The sequence below is a fragment of the Chiloscyllium plagiosum genome, unplaced genomic scaffold (assembly GCF_037043375.1).
Source record: "Chiloscyllium plagiosum isolate Xiang-an unplaced genomic scaffold, Cpla_swu_hap1 HiC_scaffold_35, whole genome shotgun sequence".
Taxonomy (NCBI): domain Eukaryota; kingdom Metazoa; phylum Chordata; class Chondrichthyes; order Orectolobiformes; family Hemiscylliidae; genus Chiloscyllium; species Chiloscyllium plagiosum.
The window spans coordinates 23721039-23743664 of NW_028270173.1; the positions used below are offsets into that span (position 1 = coordinate 23721039).

General features: G+C 45.3%; 1 protein-coding gene across 20 annotated transcripts in view; it reads left to right on the forward strand.

Moving 5' to 3' along the window:
• The window catches only part of LOC122541389 (ras/Rap GTPase-activating protein SynGAP-like), a 1066559-nt gene that overhangs the window by 604870 nt on the left and 439063 nt on the right, over positions 1-22626 (forward strand). For all 20 annotated transcript variants that reach the window (XR_015753055.1, XR_015753056.1, XM_087979364.1 and 17 more), the window contains one exon: positions 4874-4968. Coding sequence is in view for 18 of the 20 variants with exons in the window: in XM_087979364.1 (XP_087835490.1) it covers positions 4874-4968 (95 nt within the window). In the remaining 2 variants the exon portion in view is untranslated. The remainder of the gene's footprint in view (positions 1-4873; positions 4969-22626) is intronic.

The following is a 22626-nucleotide window of genomic DNA, read 5'->3' on the forward strand; positions in this document are numbered from 1 at the left end:
TTCCAATGGTGCTGCTTTGGCCTCTGAACAGTTGGCTCTCTGACGGGGTTGGAAGCATTCAGAACCCATCTGCCAACCTCAATGCAGCCTGAAGGAAGACAGATCGGCGGCCTCCTGTGGTAAATTTGCCAGAATGCAGCGTGCCAAGGCTCACAGTAAATTCAGACCAATGCCTAAAAAATCTGACACTGTTGCATGCTATTTATGGTGCCATAGTTGTCAATTTAGTAGAAAAATGATATATTGCTACAAAGATCATAGGATTGAAAGAACTAGGAGTAAGCCAATTAACCCTACTCTTCCATTCCATAAGGTCATGATTGACCTGATTGTCGCTTTAACTCCATTATCCTGCTTGCCTCCAACCCCCATAATCCTTGACTCCCTTGCCTATCAAAATATCCATCTGACTCAGCCTTGAATGTTCACCCTTAATTTTCAGATGTTTCAGAAACAGGTAGGAAATTATGTTGTGAAGAAGGCATAACAAAGTTGTGGATGGATATAGATAGATTGAGTAAGTGGACTAAAATTTGGCAGATGGAATATAGTGTGAGAAAATGCGAAGTTGTTCACTTTGCCAGGAAGAATGATAAAGCAGTGTATTAATTAAGCAGGACAACAATGTTAGAATTCTGAGGTGCATGAGTCACAAGAAGTTAGTGTGCAGGTACAGCAAGTAATTGAATGCTATCCTTTATTAGGAGATAAAATAAAGATAAAAAATAAATGTATTATGTTTCAGACGTACAGGGCATTGGTGAAACTACATTTCAAATAGTGTAGTTTGGGTCTGCTTATTTAATTAACATTGTATATGCGTTGCAAGAGATTGATAACATTTAGAAGAGTGATATGTGACTTGATTGAAGTGTGGATGATCCTGAACATTTTTAACAAGTGGACATAGAAAGAATGTTTCCTCTTCTGTTTGAGACCCAGACGAGGCCCACTTTTTTTTAAATTGCCCTTTGAGGACAGAGATGAGTTTTTTTTTCTGTTGGGTACTGTGCAACTTTACACCTTCCACCTTAGAGGGTGGTGGAGGCAGGGTTATTTTTAAGGGGAAACAAAGGTTGCTGGAGGAATGTAGTATTTGAAACACAAACAGGCCAGCCAAGATCTTATTGAATTGTGGAACAGGCTTGTGGGGCCAAATGCTTATTTTTATTTCTAATTCATATATTTGTATGTTCATCTGCTCACTAGAGAAGAGGATTTCAAAGATTACTAACCATCTAACAAAAGAAATTACTCCTCATCTCCAAATTAAATAGGAGATTCCTTATTTTTCAAATTATATCTCCTATTTCTTTTCTCTTTGAAAAAATAGTCACCATAGTGTTACAAGACCACAGAGCTGCTTTCTTATTAGAGAGAGATGACTGGTGATGAGTTTAACCTGAGGCCCACTATATATCAATTGAGGGGAGCGATTGAGAGAGTGAGAGTCTTCATGCTAACCTCAGCCAATGCAGGAACTGAACCAATGCTGTTGGCATCACTCTGCAGCGCAAACCAACCAGCCAACTGAGCTAACTGACCCTGAGTCTCTACCACAAGAAGAAACATTCTTTCAGCATCTACCTGTCAAATCCCATTAGAATCTTAAGTGTTTCATTCAGATCATCTCATTCTTCTAAATTACAATGGATGTAAACCCAACCAACTCAAATTTTCTTCATAAATCAAACCTTTCATCCTCGGAATCAGCCCAGTGAGCTTCTTTGAACTTTGCAATAAAGACCAACTTCCAATTTACTTCGTATATCTGCATGCTAACATTTTGTGATGCATGTGTCAGCACACCTAGATCTTCTGTGCCACAGATTTCCGCAATCTCTCTCTCTATTTAAACAATGTTCTGATTTTCCATTCCTCTTGCTAAAGTGCCCATTTCCAGTGCAGCATGAACTGAATGCCATCTTCATAAGGGCATTATGCATGAACCTGTTATGTGCCAGAAGTACAAACAATAGTCAAATCATGTCATCTAGGTAAAAACAATGACTGCTGATGCTGGAAACCAGATTCTGGTTTAGTGGTGCCGGAAAAGCACAGCAGTTCAGGCAGCATCCGAGGAGCAGTAAAATCGACGTTTCAGGCAAAAGCCCTTCATCAGGAATACAGGCAGAGAGCCTGAAGGGTGGAGAGATAAATGAGAGGTGGGTGGGGGTGGGAAGAAAGTAGCATAGAGTACAATAGGTGAGTGGGAGAGGTGATGAAGGTGATAGGTCAGGGAGGAGGGTGGGGTGTATAGGTGGTAAAGAAGATAGGCAGGTAGGACAAGTCATGGGGACAGTGCTGAGCTGGAAGTTTGGAACTAGGGTGAGGTAGGGGAAGGGGAAATGAGGAAACTGTTGAAGCCCACATTGATGCCCTGGGTTTGAAGTGTTCCGAGGCAGAAGATAAGTCATTCTTCCTCCAGGCGTCTGGTGGTGAGGGAGCAGCGGTGAAGGAGGCCCAGGACCTCCATATCCTCGGCAGAGTGGCTGGGGGACTTGAAATGTAGGGCCATGGGGCGGTGTGGTTGATTGGTGCGGGTGTCCCAGAGATGTTCCCTAAAGCGCTCTGCTAGGAGGCGTCCAGTCTCCCCAATGTAGAGGAGACCGTAATGGGAGCAACGGATACAATAAATGATATTGTGGATGTGCAGGTAAAACCTTGATGGATGTGGAAGGCTCCTTTAGGGCCTTGGATGGAGGTGAGGGAGGAAGTGTGGGCGCAGGTTTTGCATTTGTCATTCAGCAGCATCGATTCCCCTACCTCCCACTGTGTACTCTTTAAACAGACTTTCGACCATCAACTTTGGTAGAAATAAGATGGCGGTGTGGTGAATGTAGCAGTAGTTTCTTTCAAAGTATTCTTTGAATAACTACAGGTTATAGGCATCAATAGTTGGGTCAGCATTTATTTTCCATCGCTAAATGCTTGAACCATCACTGCCCATGTGGAGAAAGCGAGGACTGCAGATGCTGGAGATCAGAGCTTAAAAATGTGTTGCTGGAAAAGCGCAGCAGGTCAGGCAGCATCAAAGGAACAGGAGAATCGGTTCCTGAAGGAGGGCTTATGCCCGTAATGTTGATTCTCCTGTTCCTTTGATGCTGCCTGACCTGCTGCGCTTTTCCAGCAACACATTTTTAAGCTCTCCCATGTGGAGTAGTGCCTTTAGAACAAGGGTTTCAATAGTTTGACCTAATGACCTTGAAGGAATGGTGATAAAATTCCAATGGTGAGCAGTGTATGACTGAGAGGGGATATTGAGATTGCAGTGTTCCATTCATCTGCTAACCTTGCCTTTCTTGGTGGCAGCAGTTAATTCTGGAAGTTACTATATAAGGAGCCTTGGTGAATTGCTGCAGTGCATCTTGTAGATGGTAAACACTACTGCTATTGTGTATTAGTGGAGGGAGTGAACCTTTATGGTGGTGGATGGGTTAGTCAGTCAAGTAGGTTGCTTTGTCCTGGATAATGTTGAGTTTATTGGATGTCATTGAAGTGCCTCTCAGTAAGATAACTGAAGAAGAACATCCTGATGTGTACCTTGTAATGGTATGCGGTCTTTTGTAATCAGGAAGTTAGTTCTTGGTGCAGAAATCTCAGCATCTAACCTGCTCTTGTAATCAGGTATTTATGTGGCTGTTTCAGTTAATTTTCTGGTCAAGGGTAATTCCCAGAATGTTGATTGTAGGAAGTATAGTGATGACATTCAATGTCTATGGGAGATAGTTAGATTCCTTTTTGGCCTCACACCTGTGTGGAATGAATGTTACTTGCTGCTTCTCAGCCCAAGTGTGAAGACTTCTTCAGTATCTGATGAGTCACAACTATTTATGAGTGAGCATCCTCATTTCTGGATGAAGGTACATTTAGTAGAATATGCAATTTGAAGATCCATTTACTAACGTAGACCTCTAATGTGAGGTCACTGAACTTAGCATCATAGAGTCACGGAGGTATACAGAATGGAAACAGACCCTTCAGTCCCAACTCATCCATGCCAACCAGATATCCTAAATTAATCTAATCCAATTTGCCAGCATTTTTTTTAGATTAGATTAGATTAGATTAGATTTTTTAGATTAGATTACTTTACAGTGTGGAAACAAGCCCTTCGGCCCAACAAGTCCACACCGCCCCGCCGAAGCGCAACCCACCTATACCCCTACATTTACCCCTTACCTAACACTACGGGCAATTTAGCATGGCCAATTCATCTGACCTGCACATCTTTGGACTGTGGGAGGAAACCCACGCAGACACAGGGAGAATGTGCAAACTCCACACAGTCAGTTGCCTGAGGCGGGAATTGAACCCGGGTCTCTGGCGCTGTGAGGTAGCAGTGCTAACCACTGTGCCACCATGCCGCCCACATTTGGCCCATGTCCCTAGAAACCCTTCATATTCATGTTCCTATCAGATGCCTTTTCAATGTGTAATTGTACCAGCCTCCACAACTTTCTCTGGCAGCTCATTGCATACATGCACTACCGTTTGCGTGAAACACTTACCCCTTTTCAATCTTTCCCCTCTCACCCTAAACCTATGGCCTCTAGTTCTGGATAGGTATATGAATAGGAAGGGTTTAGAGGGATATGGAGCAAGTGCTGGCAAATGGGACTAGATTAGGTTAGGCTATCTGGTCTGCATGGCCGAATTGAAACGAACGGTCTGTTTCTGTGCTGTACATCCCTATGAATCTATGGCAGATGAGGGTCTCAGTTCACTCCCTCACCTGAAACAGGATGCCCTTTGACAGTGCGGTGATGTTTCCAATTTCCTGCTCAAATCCCTGAAGTGGAGCTTGAATCCATGGCCTGTCCCTCTGAACAAACAAAGACTCAAGAACTTGTTTTCATTTTGTGTTTTTCAGAGTACCACCCTGGTCGGTCTTCACGAAGGAAGAGCATACCTGGAGGGAAACAACTGAGCATGGATGCAGTGGCTTCTGCCCCCTTCCGGCCATCAGTAAGTGCAGTCATTTGAAACAGAAGCTGAATTCATACAGTATAAACTGCGAGAGACTTGTCTCGGACAGCAAGGATACCACTTGCACAACAATGTGTAAGCATCCAATTGTGGGTGAAGCTTGCCTAGACTAGGGCAGGTTGGAGCTTACGGGGAGGGGGTGTGGTTTTGCTTCCTCATGATCAGTGAAGGCCAAGATTAATCTTTGATCAGCGGTTTGGCAGCGGGCACTGGAAACATTGAACGGTTTTACTCTCTCATGGGATTTCAGCATCGCTGGCAAGGCGAGTATTTGTTGCCTATTCCCAATTGCGCTTGAGCTGAATGGCTTCTGAGCCATTTCAGAGGGTAGTTAAGAGTCAACCACATTTCTGTGGAGCTTGGAGTCATATGCAGGCCAGACTGCATAAGAATGGCAGAATTCCTTTCCTTAAGGGCAACAATGAATGAGATCTATTTTTACAACAGTCAGTTGTAGTTGTTATGGTCACCAGGTCTGTGACCCTCTTTTTGATTCAGTTGTCTAATTAATCAAGTTTAAATCCCACCAGTGTTGCCTTGGATCGGAACTGAACTCATTAACCCAAACTTTGTGATCCAGTAACATGAGCACTGATGCTACCATCTCCCCCTCCAACAGACACAGGCTATTTGACCCAAATGGCTCATGCCAAATTCAGAATTCACACAAGACTCCGTTCACCCCTACATCATCTCAGCAGAATCTGCTGTAGCTTTCTCTTATGTTCATCCAGCTTGCCTTTGAATACATCAGAAAGATTTTCGACAAGTTGCCCTGGTAACAAGTGAAGTGTTTCAATTGTCACTAACGTCACACTATATGTGTGTGTGTGTGTGTGTGTGTATGCGCGCGCGTGCGTGTATAATTATTTATATATTGAAAATATGCTTCTGTAGCTCATGTAATCTTCATTGGGCTCAGCTCAGGGAATCCAATGTTTTAAGAAAGCGATCAGTAGATTACCTTGATGCCCCACTGATATGCAGCATCATTTCAAGTCAGAAGCTTGCTTTTAATGCTTCCAGCTTATTTAGTCTTCTAAATCCATTGATTCCTGTCAAATGAGAACAGCACTGGGTTCTATCGTTGCCGAGCAGGAACGAGCACCACCTAAAGCCTTGCATTCAACCAGAACCTGGCCAGCTTCTTGTCATTGATATACTGAGAGAGAGGGGTGGGGAAGAGAGAGAGAAAAAGAAAGAGAGAGAGAGAGAGAGAAAGAAAGAAGGCCTCGATTGAGTCCTCAGACTGATTCCTAATGTCAAGCGGACTCCAGCAGAAGGAATAGCATGTGGTGTTGGCGGAGATTCCCGGGATGCATCAGTGTGGAAAGAAGGGAAGGAGTGCTTTTCCCCAATCCTCAGAAAATTTGAGATTTTGTTTCACAGTATCCTAAACTACTTCGAAAGAACTCAAGACTGAGTTGCCTCAATCTGCAATATCAGGTAAATTATCAAATTGTATCAATGTTAAAATTGTGACTCTATTTTATGTATTCCTCATGAAAATAGTTAAGCCAATGTGTAGTAATAGTAAAATCTGTTCATGTGGGGGTTAATTTGGCACTGTCAGAGCTCTCGCAGGGAGGGTACTGCATGCATTTAGTACAGAGTAAATCTACTTTGCACAGACACATCAAACACTCCCACAGTAGGCTAGATACAGAGTAAATCTGCCTCCTCACTGTCCTATCAAATGCGCCCAGGGCACGTACAGCACAAATTAGATACATACTAAAACTTATTCTATGCTATCTCTATTAAAGATTCCCATGGCTGGTACAGTATGGGTTAGATACTGAGTGAAGCTCTCTATACTCTCCCCAACATACACTCCCAGGACAGTTACACCTTAGTTTAAATGCAGAGTAAAGCTCCCTCAAAACTGTCCGCATGAAACATTCTCGGGACATGCACAGCACAGGTTAGATAAAGACTACAGCTCCATCCTCACTGTGCATCAAACATCCCTAAAACTGAAACAGCATTGGGTTAGGTACAGGATAATTCTCCCTCTAGATTGTGAGTACGCCAAGCACAGCTTAAAGAATAACACTTCCTCTACACTATCCCATCAAACACTGCCAGGGCAGGGATGGCATGGAGTTAAATACAAGAGTAAAGATCCCTCTACTCTGTATCCATTAAAGATTTCGTGTGCAGGGATAGCACAAGGTTAGAAATCAAGTAAAGTTCTCCTTGCATCATCCTGTCCTCCAGGTGTAGCTCTAGTACATATTTAATATAGCATCAACTGAGTATTGAGATGCCTTGAATTACTCACATAGCCCGTTTATTTTTAATTTCAAAAATATATTTTATTCATAAAATAGATCTTTGCACATAAATAGTCACAAACACAGTTTGGTTCTGTGCAGTAGCATATCCCTTTGATATGGTTTAAATTAGACAGAGGGGCAAGACAAGATACATGTCACTTGCAGATACACCATGACACTTTTGCTGCACCCTGTTCTTAACAATGTTGTCAGATATTTAATTTCCCCTCCCTCATCAGTAGCAATGAAGAGAGGACACAGAGCCAAGCGAGTGTATTTGTATGCTTATATGAGACTGTGGCACTGTTTGCTGAGTGCAGTTATTTGCATACTAATGAGATGTCTGTTGCACGCCTCTTTGTGCTCTCCTATTGTATGAAGGTCATCCTACATTTCCACAACCAACATTCCTTGCATACACTTACCCCCTGAATCATGGCTGTTTTACATAGACGGTCACAGCCAGGGAGCTAGAAAACAGCACCAATGTACAACCCTTCACCCAAACTCTGTATCTCCCTCTTGTACTCAGCTCCAAACCCTCGCGCTCTCCCACTCTTTTTAACCCTCCTTTCTTAATCTCCTCCTTTCACTTTCAATTTCTTTCTTCTCTCCCACCTTTCTCTTCCTTTCACTCCCACTCTCCATACTCTCTCAAGTCCCCCATCTCCCTCTCCCGCTTTCACTCCCCTCTTATGTTATCGTTGCCTTCTCACTTCCTCTCTTCCGACTGCCTCTCATTTTTATCTCTTAACTGCTCTCTCTCTCTTTTTTCGTTTGTCCCTCTCTGCAAATCTCCCCTTACTCCACCAATATTCCCTTACTCCATCACTCCTTTACAGCCTCCCCACTGTCTCTCTCTCTGTCCATTTCCCCTCATTCACATCCTGAGATCGAAAGCTTCCTGTGATCATCTCTCAGATAGCCACTCAAAAAATGCAGAGAGCACCCATCATAAAACACTCGAACGCAATTGCTTCCAATGGAGAGGTAATGGAACACAGGATAACTGTTTACTTCCTCGTAAGGGGGCTGTGTCATTCCTCTGACAGTAGGTCTCAGAGGCTCCTTCAAAAACAGTACATGTTCTGCAGGCATTCCCTTCAAGAGGGCAGTGCTGTCTCCCTAGGTCCCAAGGTCTGCAAGCTTTTAGACTCCTTTAGATGTTCAAAGTTTAGTTTAAAAATATGAATGGATGTTCCCATGCATTTGCATGTCTCTCTCTGGCTGCAAGGTAAGAGCAGTTCCCAGCCTTTCATTTTAGCACCCACTTGTGGTCAAATATGTTTACACCAGCAACACCAAGTGGGAGATCACTCCTGGCAATATCACCATCTCACACTGCACCTGTCGGCTAATTGCAACTATCAAAGCCCTCACCCACTCACACAGACACCCCATCATTCACACTTCCACCATAAAGCCCTCAACTCATACACCTTCACTCACACAACACACACAGCTCCTCTCACATATTTAGATTAGATTCCCTACAATGTGGAAACAAGCCCTTCGGCCCAACAAGCCCACACCGACCCTCCAAAGAGTAACCCACCCAATGCCATTTTCCTCTGACTAATGCACCTAACACTATGGGCAACTTAGCACAGCCAGTTCACCTGACCTGCACATCTTTGGACTGTGGGAGGAAACCAGAGCACCTGGAGAAAACCCACACAGACACAGAGAGAATGTGCAAACTCCACACAGTCATCCAAGGCTGGAATCGAACCTGGGACCCTGGTGCTGTGAGGCAGCAGTGCTAACCACTGAGCCACCATGCCTTATTCACTTTTGTGGACACCCCATCACTCACACCAAAACCCCCTAACTCACATACACACATATTTATCCTCACAGCTCATCACACACACACACACACTCACATCTCACACAGAAATCCCAACACTCACACTCACATCTTCACTCACTCTCACAACACATTGAAACATACTCTCACAACCCCTCACTCTCCCTCACATAACCGTATATCTTCATGCACCCTCACACTGACACACCATGACACACACCACTCACACATACACTCACACCCACTCACATACACCCTTTCCCACACAACGATATCCCTTCACCAAATTCCCTCACACACAACTTCAAACAGCCCCTCACACATACCACCATACACACAGACACCCTCATACATATACACAACCTCAAACATATGCACTCACCCTGACATCCCTTTTACTTACACATAAACACTCCCTCACTGACATATACTTAATCACATGTACCCAATCACACCCAATACAAATACATCATCCCACTCATACACTTAAAACCATTACCTCACACGCAAGTGCACCCTCATACTAACACCCTATCATTCATACTATAGAACATAGAACATAGAAGAATACAGCGCAGTACAGGCCCTTCGGCCCTCGATGTTGCGCCGATCCAAGCCCACCTAACCTACACTCATCCACTATCCTCCATATGCCTATCCAATGCCCGCTTAAATGCCCATAATGAGGGAGAGTCCACCACTGATACTGGCAGGGCATTCCATGAACTCACGACTCGCTGAGTAAAGAACCTACCCCTAACATCTGTCCTATACCTACCCCGCCTTAATTTAAAGCTATGCCCCCTTGTAATAGCTGACTCCATACGTGGAAAAAGATTCTCACGGTCAACCCTATCTAAACCCCTAATCATCTTGTACACCTCTATCAAGTCACCCCTAAACCTTCTTTTCTCCAATGAAAACAACCTCAAGTGCCTCAGCCTTTCCACATACGATCTTCCTACCATACCAGGCAACATCCTGGTAAACCTCCTCTGCACCCGTTCCAGTGCCTCCACATCCTTCCTATAGTATGGCGACCAAAACTGCACACAATACTCCAGATGTGGCCGCACCAGAGTCTTATACAACTGCAACATGACCTCAGGACTCCGGAACTCAATTCCTCTATCAATAAAAGCCAGTATGCCATATGCCTTCTTCACCGCACTATTTACCTGGGTGGCAACTTTCAAAGATCTGTGTACATGGACACCAAGATCCCTCTGTTCATCCACACTACCAAGTATCCGACCATTAGCCCAGTACCCCATCTTTTTGTTACTCTTACCAAAGTGAATCACCTCACACTTAGCTACATTGAACTCCATTTGCCACCTTTCTGCCCAGCTCTGCAGCTTATCTATATCCCGCTGTAACCTGCCACATCCTTCCTCACTGTCAACAACTCCTCTGACTTTCGTATCATCCACAAACTTGCTCACCCAACCTTCTAACCCCTCCTCCAGGTCATTTATAAAAATGACAAACAGCAATGGTCCCAAAACAGATCCTTGCGGAACACCGCTAGTGACGGCACTCCAAGATGAACCTTTGCCATCAACTACTACCCTCTGTCTTCTTCCAGCCAGCCAACTCCTAATCCAAACCTCCAACTCACCCTCAATGCCATACCTCCGTATTCTTTGCAGTAGTCTACCATGGGGAACCAGATCAAACACCTTACTAAAATCCATATACACCACATCTACCGCTTTCCCCTCGTCCACCTCCTTAGTCACCTTCTCAAAGAATTCAATAAGGTTTGTGAGGCACGACCTGCCCTTCACAAAACCATGCTGACTATTCTTGATCATATTATTCCTATCCAGATGTTCATAAATCCTATCCCTTACAATTCTCTCTAAGATTTTGCCCACAACAGAAGTGAGACTCACCGGCCTATAGTTACTAGGGTTATCCCTACTCCCCTTCTTGAACAAGGGAACCACATTTGCTAGCCTCCAATCTTCTGGCACTACTCCTGTAGACAACGAGGACATAAAAATCAAGGCCAATGGCTCTGCAATCTCCTCCCTTGCTTCCCAGAGAATCCTGGGATAAATGCCATCAGGCCCAGGGGACTTATCTATTTTCACCCTTTCCAGAATTTCCAACACCTCTTCCCTACATATCTCAAAGCCATCCATTCTACTTAATTGTGACTCAGTATTCACATCGACAACAATGTCCTGTTCCTGAGTGAATACTGACGAAAAGTATTCATTCAGTGTCTCCCCAATCTCTTCAGCCTCCACACGCAACTTCCCACTACTATCCTTGACTGGACCTATTCCTACCCTAGTCATTCTTTTATTCCTGACATACCTATAGAAAGCCTTAGGTTTTCCCTAATCCTACCAACTAAGGACCTTTCATGTCCCCTCCTTGCTGCTCTTAGCTCTCTCTTCAGGTCCTTCCTGGCTACCTTATAACCCTCAATCGCCCCAATTGAACCTTCACGCCTCATCTTTACATAGGCCGCCCTCTTCCATTTAACAAGGGATTCTAATTCCTTATTAAACCACGGCTCCCTCACACGACCCTTTCCTCCCTGCCTGACAGGTACATACTTATCAAGGACACTCAATAGTTGCTCCTTGAACAAGCTCCACATATCAATTACACCCTTGCCTTGAAGCTTACTTTTCCAAACCACACATCCTGAGTCATGCCTCACCACATCATAATTTCCCTGCCCCCAGCTATAACTCTTGCCCTGTAGTGCACACTTATCCCTCTCCATCACTAGAGTAAAAGTGCATGCACTGGTGCACTGTCACTCACACAAACATTCCCTTACACTCATAAACACTCCCTCACTCACATGTGTACAACCTCACACACACATCCTCACTCACATAAATACAATCTCACTTGCACACATACAAAGAAAACACACCTTCATTCTCACACACACACAATCACCCCACAGACAAACAAACACATGCACATTCACATACACGTACATAGACAAACTTACTCACCCACACACAATTAGCAATCTATGTTCACCTGCACCCGCCCTCAAACATACACACACACACAATCACCGCACAGACACACAAACACATGCATGGACAACTTTACTCACCCACACACAATTAGCAACCTATGTTCACCTGCACTCCCCCTCAAACACTCACATTCACACACACACACACAAATGCAGACACATTCACTCACATATACACTGTCATACAGACTCACCCTCCCACACACACTTTCACTCTCTCACTCACCCATTCTCTCACACATTCATGTACAATCATTCACCCACATATACACTAACCTATGCACATTACATGTGTACACTTAGCCAATATTCACAATCAGGCAATCCCACCCACACAGTCCTTCATATGCAAACACAGACCCATACATATATGGACATACAAACAGTGAACCCAAAAGGACAGTCAGGCACCACCCTCCAATAAGACAACTGAGAAAAGGGGCTGTCAGAAGGAAGGCAAGACTTGCAGGAAAAGGAAGATGCTCCAGAGAAGATAAACCAACTGAACTTCCACCTGAGAATACAGAGTCAATGGAGGAGGAGACAATGAACAAACAGGATTGTGTGTGGCAGGTATCGAGGAATAACCAGACTACGAAACCCTCAGTCACAGAGGGCCAGCACAGGCCAGAAGCAGAGTGAAGAGACACCAATGACTCCTCTTCCAATGAAGACATACAGGAAGATCACCATAAATAGAAGAAGAAGCCAAGCACCAAGATGGGGAAGGAGCTGAACAACCCCCAACCTGAAAATGCTGGACAACAAAGGGGGCCCAGTGAAACCCCAACTCCTGACTTTGGGAACCATGAGATACTCAGCACAGCATAGCTGTGGGAAACAGGGCGCAACACCACTCTGAATCAAGAGCAAAGCACACAACAGCTGTGCTCAATTCAGAGCTTGACATGAAACTGGATCTTCATGGCTTCATCTCTGACCCAATGACATCTGATCAGGACAATGCCCTCGGGGAGGAACAGGACAGCAACCTCACCCCTGCCAAGATGCATCAATTCACCCGAGACCCTACACCGTAGGGCCTCCCTCCCATCCACCTCCTCTAACCTTACTAAGACTCTGTAAACTAGATAAGTTTTCAGGTTTAGTTCTGTGCGGGCTGTCAGAGTAGCGGGATATGGATGTTAGGGCAGTTGCATGTTCCTCCTGCAGAATGTGGCAGGTGAGAGACACTTCACATGTCTCTGCCGACTACATCTGCGGGAAGTGCATCCAACTTCAGCTCCTCGAAAACTGAGTTAGGGAACTGGACCTGGAGCTGGATGAATTACAGATCATCCAAGAGATTGAGGGGGAAACTGAGAGGATGTACAGGGAGGTGGTCATATTGGCACCAATGATATAGCCAGGAAAGGGATTGAGGATCTGAAAAGTGACTATAGAGAGTTAGGTTGGAAGCTGAAGAGCAGGACGAGTAGAGTAGTGATCTCAGGTTTGCTACCGGTGCCACGAGATAGTGAGGCGGGGAACAGGCAGCGAGTGCAGCTTAACACGTGGCTGCGAGGCTGGTGCAGGAGGGAGGGCTTCAGATCCTAGACCATTGGGATACCTTCTGGGGAAGGTGGGACCTGTACATGAAGGGTGAGCTGCACCTGAACTGGAGGGGCACAAATGTCCTGGGTGGGAGATTTGCTCATGTGATTCGGGAGGTTTTAGTTTGGCAGAGGGGTGGGAATCAGAGCCACATGTCTGAGAGGGGGTCAGTTGCAGACAGAACAGTGACAGGATATATTGAATCTATCAGGAAGGTTTCTCACATGATGAAACAAAGGGATTGGTTAAAGTGTGTCTGCTTTAATGCAAGGAGTATCCGAAATAAGAGTGACGAACTTAGAGCACGGATCAGTACTTGGGGCTACGATGTTGTGGCCATAATGGAGATGTTGGTTTCACAGGGGCAGGAATGGTTGCTTGATATTCCAGGGTTTAGAACGTTTAAAAAGAACAGGGAGGGTGGAAAAAGAGGAGGGGGTGTAGCATTGCTAATCAGAGAGTGCATTCACAGCTACAGAAACAAAGGTTGTTGAGGAAGGTTTGTCTACTGAGTCAGTATGGGTGGAAGTTAGGAACAGCAAGGGAACAGCCACCGCATTGGGGGTTTTCTACAGAACCCCTAACAGCAGTAGGGAGATTGAAGATCTCATAGGTGAGCAGATTCTGGAAAAATGCGAAAGTAGTAGGGTTGTTGTTATGGGTGATTTCACCAAGGAAAGGGAACTTGTTGTAAATGAAAACTTAGAGGAGCTGGGATACAGTCTTGATCAGATCAAGATTGATGAAGTTGATGTGCTAGAAAGTTTGGAAAACATTAAGATTGATAAGTCCCCAGGGCCAGATGAGATTTATCCTAGGCTTCTCCGGTAAGTGAGAAAGGAGGTTGCTGAGCTGTTGGCGAGGATATTTGCCTCCTCACTCTCGACAGGAGTCATACTGGAGGATTGGAAGGAGGCAAATGTTGTTCCTCTTTTCAAGAAGGGTAATAGGGAAATCCCTGGCAATTACAGACCAGTCAGTCTTACGTCTGTGGTCAGCAAAGTTTTGGAAAGAATTCTGAAGGATAGGATTTATGACTATTTGGCCAAGCATAGTGTGATTATAGGCAGTCAGCATGGCTTTGTGAGGGGCAGGTCATGCATCACAAACCTTATTGAGTTCTTTGAGGAGGTGTCAAGAGAGGTCGACGATGGTAGAGCAGTGGATGTGGTGTATGTGGACTTCAGCAAGGCATTTGATAGGGTTCCCCATGGTAGGCTCATTCATAAAGTCAGGAAGTATAGGACACAGGGAGATTTGGCTATCTGAATTCAGAATTGGCTGGCTGACAGAAGGCAGAGAGTGGTTGTAAATGGAAAGTATTCTGCCTGGAGGTCAGTGGTGAGTGGGGTCCCGCAGGGCTCTGTAGTTGGGCCTCTGCTCTTTGTAGTTTTTATAAATGACTTGGATGAGGAGGTTGAGGGGTGGGTTAGTAAATTTGCAGATGACACAAAGATTGGAGGTGTCGTCGATAGTATAGAGGGCTACTGCAGGCTGCAGCGCCACATAGACAGGATGCAGAGCTGGGCTAAGAAATGGCAGATGGAGTTCAACCTGGATAAATGCGAAGTGATGCATTTTGGAAGGTCGAACTCAAATGCTGAATATAGGATTAAAGACAGGATTCTTGCAAGTGTGGAGGAACAGAGGGATCTGGGTGTGCAAGTACATGGATCCCTCAAAGTTGCCACCCAAGTGGATAGATTTGTTAAGAAAGCATATGGTGTTTTGGCTTTCATTAACAAGGGGATCGAGTTTCAGAGCACAAAGTTTTGCTGCAGTTCTACAAGCCCCTGGTGAGACCACTTGGAATATTGTGTCCAGTTCTGGTCGCCCTCCTACAGGAAAGATACAGAGGCTTTGGAGAGGGTGCAAAGAAGGTTTACCAGGATGCTGCCTGGACTGGAGGGCTTGCCTTATGAAGAAAGGTTGAATAAGCTTCGACTTTTCTCTCTGGAGAGAAGGAGGAAGTGAGGAGACCTGATCAAGGTGTACAATATAATGAGAGGAATAGATAGAGTCAATAGCCAGAGACTTTTGCCCAGGGCAGGATTGACTGGTATGAGAAGTCATAGTTTGAAGATATTAGGGGGAAGGTACAAAGGAGACGTCAGGGGTAGGTTCTTTACGCAGAGTTGTGAATGCATGGAATGCGTTGCCAGCTGTGGTGGTGGAAGCAGTGTCATTAGGGACATTTAAGCAACTGCTGGACATGCACATGGATAGCAGTGAGTTGAGGGGTGCATAGGTTAAGTTACGATATCTTACATTAGGATTAAATCTCGGCACAACATCGTGGGCCAAAGGGTTTGTTCTGTGCTGTACTTTTCTATGTTCTATACAACAGGGATGCAGAAGTTCGCCCAGTGACTAGACCAGTTTTTACATCTTTATTGGACAGTATAGTGATCTAAAGAAAATCTTAAATGGGCTTGAATGTTGCAAGCCATTAATGTGCTTAGTGTAAAAGTCGCAATGCAGTATGTCTCCACATTGGCTTACCTGGCCAACATCCTGCACACCTCCTGATTCTGCAGGACTGCGGAATACCGCCCCTCAGCAGCTACATGAAATGGTCAAGCTCGTCAGCCCACAGGTCTGCAATCTGATGGAGGGTTAATAATTGTCTGTGTATTCTGCTGCAAGAAAGCAACTTCACTATTTTAAGGGTTAAGGAGATGGTGGGCAGGCACCTCCTCGTAGGAGGCGCTATGTGCAGAAAGGCTCCCCAGAGTTTAATTAACATGTACACTCCAGCGGAAAAGAGTGAGCGGTTGGCCATCCTGCAGTAGCTCCCCCTGCTGATGATGACTTCCAAGCCAGTCATTCTGGCCAGTGACTTCAACTGCATCATCGATGCAGCTGTATCATCCAGAGTGGCTGACAGCAAACTGGACATCACATCCAGATTCCCGATGGAAATGATTAAAGTCACCAAGCTGGACGAGGTCTTCAGCACTCCTGCAGAAGGACAGCAGCATAGATAAACCTGGTCACGGTCAGACAGGTCAATCCAATCAAGGATTGATTTCCTGTTTGCATCTCATATGTCCTTGGTCAGATCCACCAATATCAAGTCAGTCTTCTCCTTCTGAACGACTGTTGCCAGTGGGCCGGCAAGGGAATGTGAAAGCTGAATGTGAAACTGTTGACCACAGAAAACATTGAGGAGCTTAAAATGGATTACATAAGTTGGAGAAGCATAAAGTCCCTCTTTGAGTCTCCAAGAGGTTCTTTATCCTCAAATGTGTTCAGAAAGCAAGAGAAAGATGGGGGAATCTGTCCAAACTGCAGAAAAGCATGCAGAACCCACTCCTGCTGCAGACAATGGGGGCTGATGTCAAGTAGGATCTTCAGGAGGTGAATAGCCAGCATGCCTAGCTCTTTGACTCTGAAGACCTCCAAGATAATCTTTCAATCCAGGGTCTGCAACATGGCATAGGATCACATGTGCTTCCAAAACGTGCACAAGGAGACCTCTGTGCTCAGCAGTCTGAAGGAAGATGATATATCACTAACTTCATCTCAGTCTGACATCCTGAGGTTCAGCAAATCCTTTTATGCCAGACTTTGTGGCACAAAGTCCACAGAAAGCGCGGCCGGACACTCATCTTGCCCTCGATCAAGGAGATGTTAGACGACAGCATTCAGAACAGTTTGGACCAGCCATTATCTCTGGACATTTACACAAAGGCCGCCTTGCTGATCTTTGAGGGGTCCTATTATCTCCCTAGTTACCCTTTTGTCCTTGATATTTGTAAAAACCCTTTGGATTCTCCTTAATTCTATTTGCCACAGGTATCTCATGTCCCCTTTTTGCCCTCCTGATTTCCCTCTTAAGTATACTCTTACTTTCTTTATACTCTTCTAAGGATTCACTCGATCTATCCTGTCTATACCTGACATATGCTTCCTTCTTTTTCTTAACCAAACCCCTCAATTTCTTTCGTCATCCAGCATTCCCTCTACCTACCATCCTTCCCTTTCACCCTGACAGGAATATACTTTCTCTGGATTCTTGTTATCTCATTTCTGAAGGCTTCCCATTTTCCAGCCATCCCTTTACCTGCGAACATCTACCTCCAATCAGCTTTCGAAAGTTCTTGTCTAATACCGTCGAAATTGGCCTTTCTCCAATTTAGAACTTCAACTTTTAGATCTGGTCTATCCTTTTCCGTCACTATTTTAAAACGAATAGAATTATGGTCGCTGGCCTCAAAGTGCTCCCCCACCGACACCTCAGTCACCTGCCCTGCCTTGTTTCCCAAGAGTAGGTCAAGTTTTGCACCTTCTCTAGTAGGTACATCCACATACTGAATCAGAAAATTGTTTTGTACGCATTTAAGAAATTCCTCTCCATCTAAACCTTTAACACTATGGCACTCCCAGTCGATGTTTGGAAAGTTAAAATCCCCTACCATAACTACCCTATTATTCTTACAGATAGCTGAGATCTCCTTACAAGTTTTTTCTCAATTTCCCTCTGACTATTGGGGAGTCTATAATACAATCCCAGTAAGGTGATCATCCCTTTCTTATTTCTCAGTTCCACCCAAATAACTTCCCTGGATGTATTTCCGGGAATATCTTCCCTCAGCACAGCAGTAATGCTACCCCTTACCAAAAATGCCACTCCCCCTTCTCTCTTGCCTCCCTTTCTATTCTTCCTGTAGCATTTGTATCCTGGAACATTAAGGCTCAGTGTGGGCAAGTTGTTGGAGGGAATCCTGAGGGACAGGATGTACATGTATTTGGAAAGGCAAGGACTGATTCGGGAGAGTCAACATGGCTTTGTGCATGGGAAATCATGTCTCACAAACTTGATTGAGTTTTTTGAGGAAGTAACAAAGAAGATTGATGAGGGCAGAGCAGTAGATGTGATCTATATGGACTTCAGTAAGGCGTTCGACAAGATTCCTCATGGGAGACTGATTAGCAAGGTCAGATCTTATGGAATACAGGCAGAACTAGCCATTTGGATACAGAACTGGCTCAAAGGTAGAAGACAGGGGGTGGTGGTGGAGGGTTGTTTTTCAGACTGGAAGCCTGTGACCAGTGGAGTGCCACAAGGATCAGTGCTGGGTCCTCTTCTTTTTGTCATTTACACAAATGATTTGGATGCAAGCATAAGCGATACAGTTAGTAAGTTTGCAGGTGACACCAAAATTGGAGGTGTAGTGGACAGCGAAGAGGGTTACCTCAGATTACAACAGGATCTGGACCAGATGGGCCAATGGGCTGAGAAGTGGCAGATGGAGTTTAATTCAGATAAATGCGAGGTGCTGCATTTTGGGAAAGCAAATCTTAGCAGGACTTGTACACTTAATGGTAAGGTCCTAGGGAGTGTTGCTGAACAAAGAGACCTTGGAGTGCAGGTTCATAGCTCCTTGAAAGTGGAGTCGCAGGTAGATAGGATAGTGAAGAAGGCGTTTGGTATGCTTTCCTTTATCGGTCAGAGTATTGAGTACAGGGGTTGGGAGGTCATGTTGAGGCTGTACAGGACATTGGTTAGGCCACTGTTGGAATGTTGTGTGCAATTCTGGTCTCCTTCCTATCGGAAAGATGTTATGAAATTTGAAAGGATTCAGAAAAGATTTACAAGGATGTTGGAGGATCTGAGCTACAGGGAGAGGCTGAACAGGCTGGGGCTGTTTTCCCTGGAGCATCGGAGGCTGAGGGGTGACCTTATAGATGTTTACAAAATTATGAGGGGCCTGGATAGGGTAAATAGATAAAGTCTTTTCCCTGGGGTCGGGGAGTCCAGAACTAGAGGGCATAGGTTTAGGGTCAGAGGGGAAAGATATAAAAGAGAACTAGCGGGCAGCTTTTTCATGCAGAGGGTGGTACGTGTATGGAATGAGCTGCCAGAGGATGTGGTGGAGGCTGGTACAATTGCAACATTTAAAAGGCATCTGGATGGGTATATGAATAGGAAGGGTTTGGAGGGATATGGGCCGGATGCTGGCAGGTGGGACTAGATTGGGTTGGGATATCTGGTCGGCATGGACGGGTTGGACCGAAGGGTCTGTTTCCATGCTGTACATCTCTATGACTCTATGACTCTGGATGAGTTGACTAAGGCCCTTGAGTCCTTAGAAAAGAATAAAACTCTTGGAAGTAATGGCTTATTGGCGGATTTTTATTCAGCTCTTTGAGACTCGATTGGCCAAGACTTGCTGGAGGTCTACAGCAGTATGCTTCTGGTGGGCTGAATGTGCAAATTAATGAGGAAAGGTATTGCCACCCTCATCTATAACTGGAAGGGGGAGAAGAAGGAAATAAGAAATTGGCAACCAATTTCACTGCTGAATACAGATTACAAAATCCTGTCTAACGTCAGGTCTGCTGTGAGATCAGTGATTGAACCTGACCAAGCCTGAACTATACTGGGCTGGAAGACCTCTGAGATCTGCCCACTTCTCAAGGATATAATTGCCTATGTGCAGTCTGGACGAGTGGATGCCTGCCTTATCAGCCTGGACCAGGAGAAGGCCTTTGACAGGATAGCACACACCTACATGTGGGATGTGCTCTCCAAAATGGTCTCTTGGCAAAGAATCCATATTGGATCCGATTGCCCTATATCAGCATCGTTAGCGCAGTCTTAGTCAATGGGTGAGAATCAGAAAGTTTCACAATCAGATCTGGAGTCAGGCGGGGCTGTCCACTCTCCCCTGCCTTGTTTGTGTGTTGAATAGAGCCTTTTGCTGAGTCCATCAGCAAGGATGTGAGCCTGAAAAAGGTGACTTCCAGACAGCATAGGGCCTGCAGGTGAAAACATCCATGTACATGGATGATGTTGCCATTTTCTGCTCAGATCCGCTGTCAGTGCACAGACACATAGTTTGAACTAGCCTCAGGAGTCAAGATAAATGTCTCATCATCAGAATTTTCTAACAAACCACCAAGACATAGCTTGGTTGGTGGTGAGAAGAGCAATGCCTGTCAGATACTTCATGCACGTCCACTCTCTGTGTGCCACTGCACGCTGCCCTCATAGTGGCTACTCTGGTGGAGAGATTGTCACTTCTATTGGAATGTGCATTTGCAGTTACGGTCTGGAGAGAGATGCAGTGGTTTTTCTCAAAGTTCGTCCCATGCAGCTCTGTGACTTGGGACTCTGTGCTCTATGATCTGTTCCCTGGGATGCATGCCGAGACAGAAAAATGCACCCAGGTGACCATCAACTCAGTCAAAGATGCACTTTGATCTGTCCAAAACTCCAGAGCAAGGAGTTGACCCTGACCAAGTGTTGCAGATTGGCACATTCCAAGATCCAGGACTATGTGCTGAGGGACGCACCAAAGCTTAGGGCCAAGGCACAGTGGGAAAAGACCACTGTTTGAGGTCTTTCTGCTGAAGTTAAATGGGGCCGTTCAGCTATGAGGCCGTCTTCATGCCTCAACATATGTAAGCCTCAACATAACCTGCATGAGTAAGAAAGACCTTTGGTTTTCTTGACAGCAGGAAATGTCACATTTCAATATTTGTTTTTCTTGATACCCAATGACTGTACAGAATTACTTTAGTATCTGGGTATATGCATAAATATTTTGGACAAATAAAGTATAGTTTTGCAATAACAGAAACACACACATGCTGCTCCATGCACAAACACAGACTAACATATGCTCACCCACACAAATACCCAGTCACTATCCCACACAGATACTCCCCAACACGCATACGCCCTCACACTTGTTCATCACATACATAAACGCACTTACAAATACACTCACCCACGTTTAATCACAGCCATTGCATGCCCAGGTCCGTGGCCTCATCCAAACGCCCACAGCCTCTCCCAGTACTGCACAGAGACGACCTCCTCTGGCGAGATTGTGTTCTCAAATCTCTGAAGCGGAACAAGAGCAGAGTCCGCCTCCGCTGCTTGCGTGTGGGTAGGGTGGGGGGAGCTTCTGCACCTGCTCAGGTGAGAGGGGAGGGTGATGCTGGAGGCAGTGAGGCTCAGCCCAGGTGACTGGCAACTGCGGTTGTGTCGCTTGTAGCTCGCCACCCCTGGAGGCAGAGTTGGGTCGGCTGCCTGAGGGAAAGCCAGCGAGAGAAGGGGGTAGTCAGTGCAGGGACGCAATCCGTTCCTGACCAAGAGGGGAGAAGACCCGGAACATGAGTTTGAGGCGTTTTCTCAGAGAAAGGAGTGCCTCACTGAGGCAGCATCGGATCAGCTCCCGGCAGCCAACCGTATCCCGCTTCAGATCCCTACGGATAAAGGTATAGCCAGAATCGGACAGGGTGGTTTTTCTTCTTTGTGGTGTAGATTACCTGATCTAATCTGTTTGGAGCCTGGCTGTTGCTCCTAATCAACCAATTCTGGCAAAACACCGTCTCTCCGATCCTTAAAGTGACATGCCTCACGGTCAATGACAGGGACCCCAAGCCTTTCAAGGGATGGACCTGGTTATTCAAGCTCTCTTGTCCCCAAAATTCCTTTGGAAGTTACAATGGGACTCGCTGTCATAGTTACGCATCACAAAGCAGCTCAGCGTGCAAAACAATTCTGTTTCATTACCTCCCCAGTTTTTTTGGCCTGATTATCTTAAGTAATTAAGGTCCTTTGATACATTCGTGGCTTGGCAGTAATTCATTTGGTTGAGACCTTGACTCCAGCAAGACTACTTTTAAAAACTTAGTATAAGTCTTGAGTCATCCCTAAACTGAAGAACCACCTCCCACCCCAACACTCCAGAACCAAGGATGTTCCAAAACTTTCCTGGGATGTGGGCTACATCAGGGTTTATTGCTCATCCTCAGTTGCTGTTGAGAAGGTGCCTTCTTGATATGCTGCAATACATTTGACATGGGTAGAGCCACAATGCTGTTGAGGAGGGACTTTCAAGATTTTAACCACCTGACATTGACGGAACAGTGGTATATTTACAAGTCAGGGTAACGTGGGGTTTAGAGAGGAACTTGCAGGTAGATGGTGGTGTTCCCATTTACTTGCTGCCCTTCCCCTT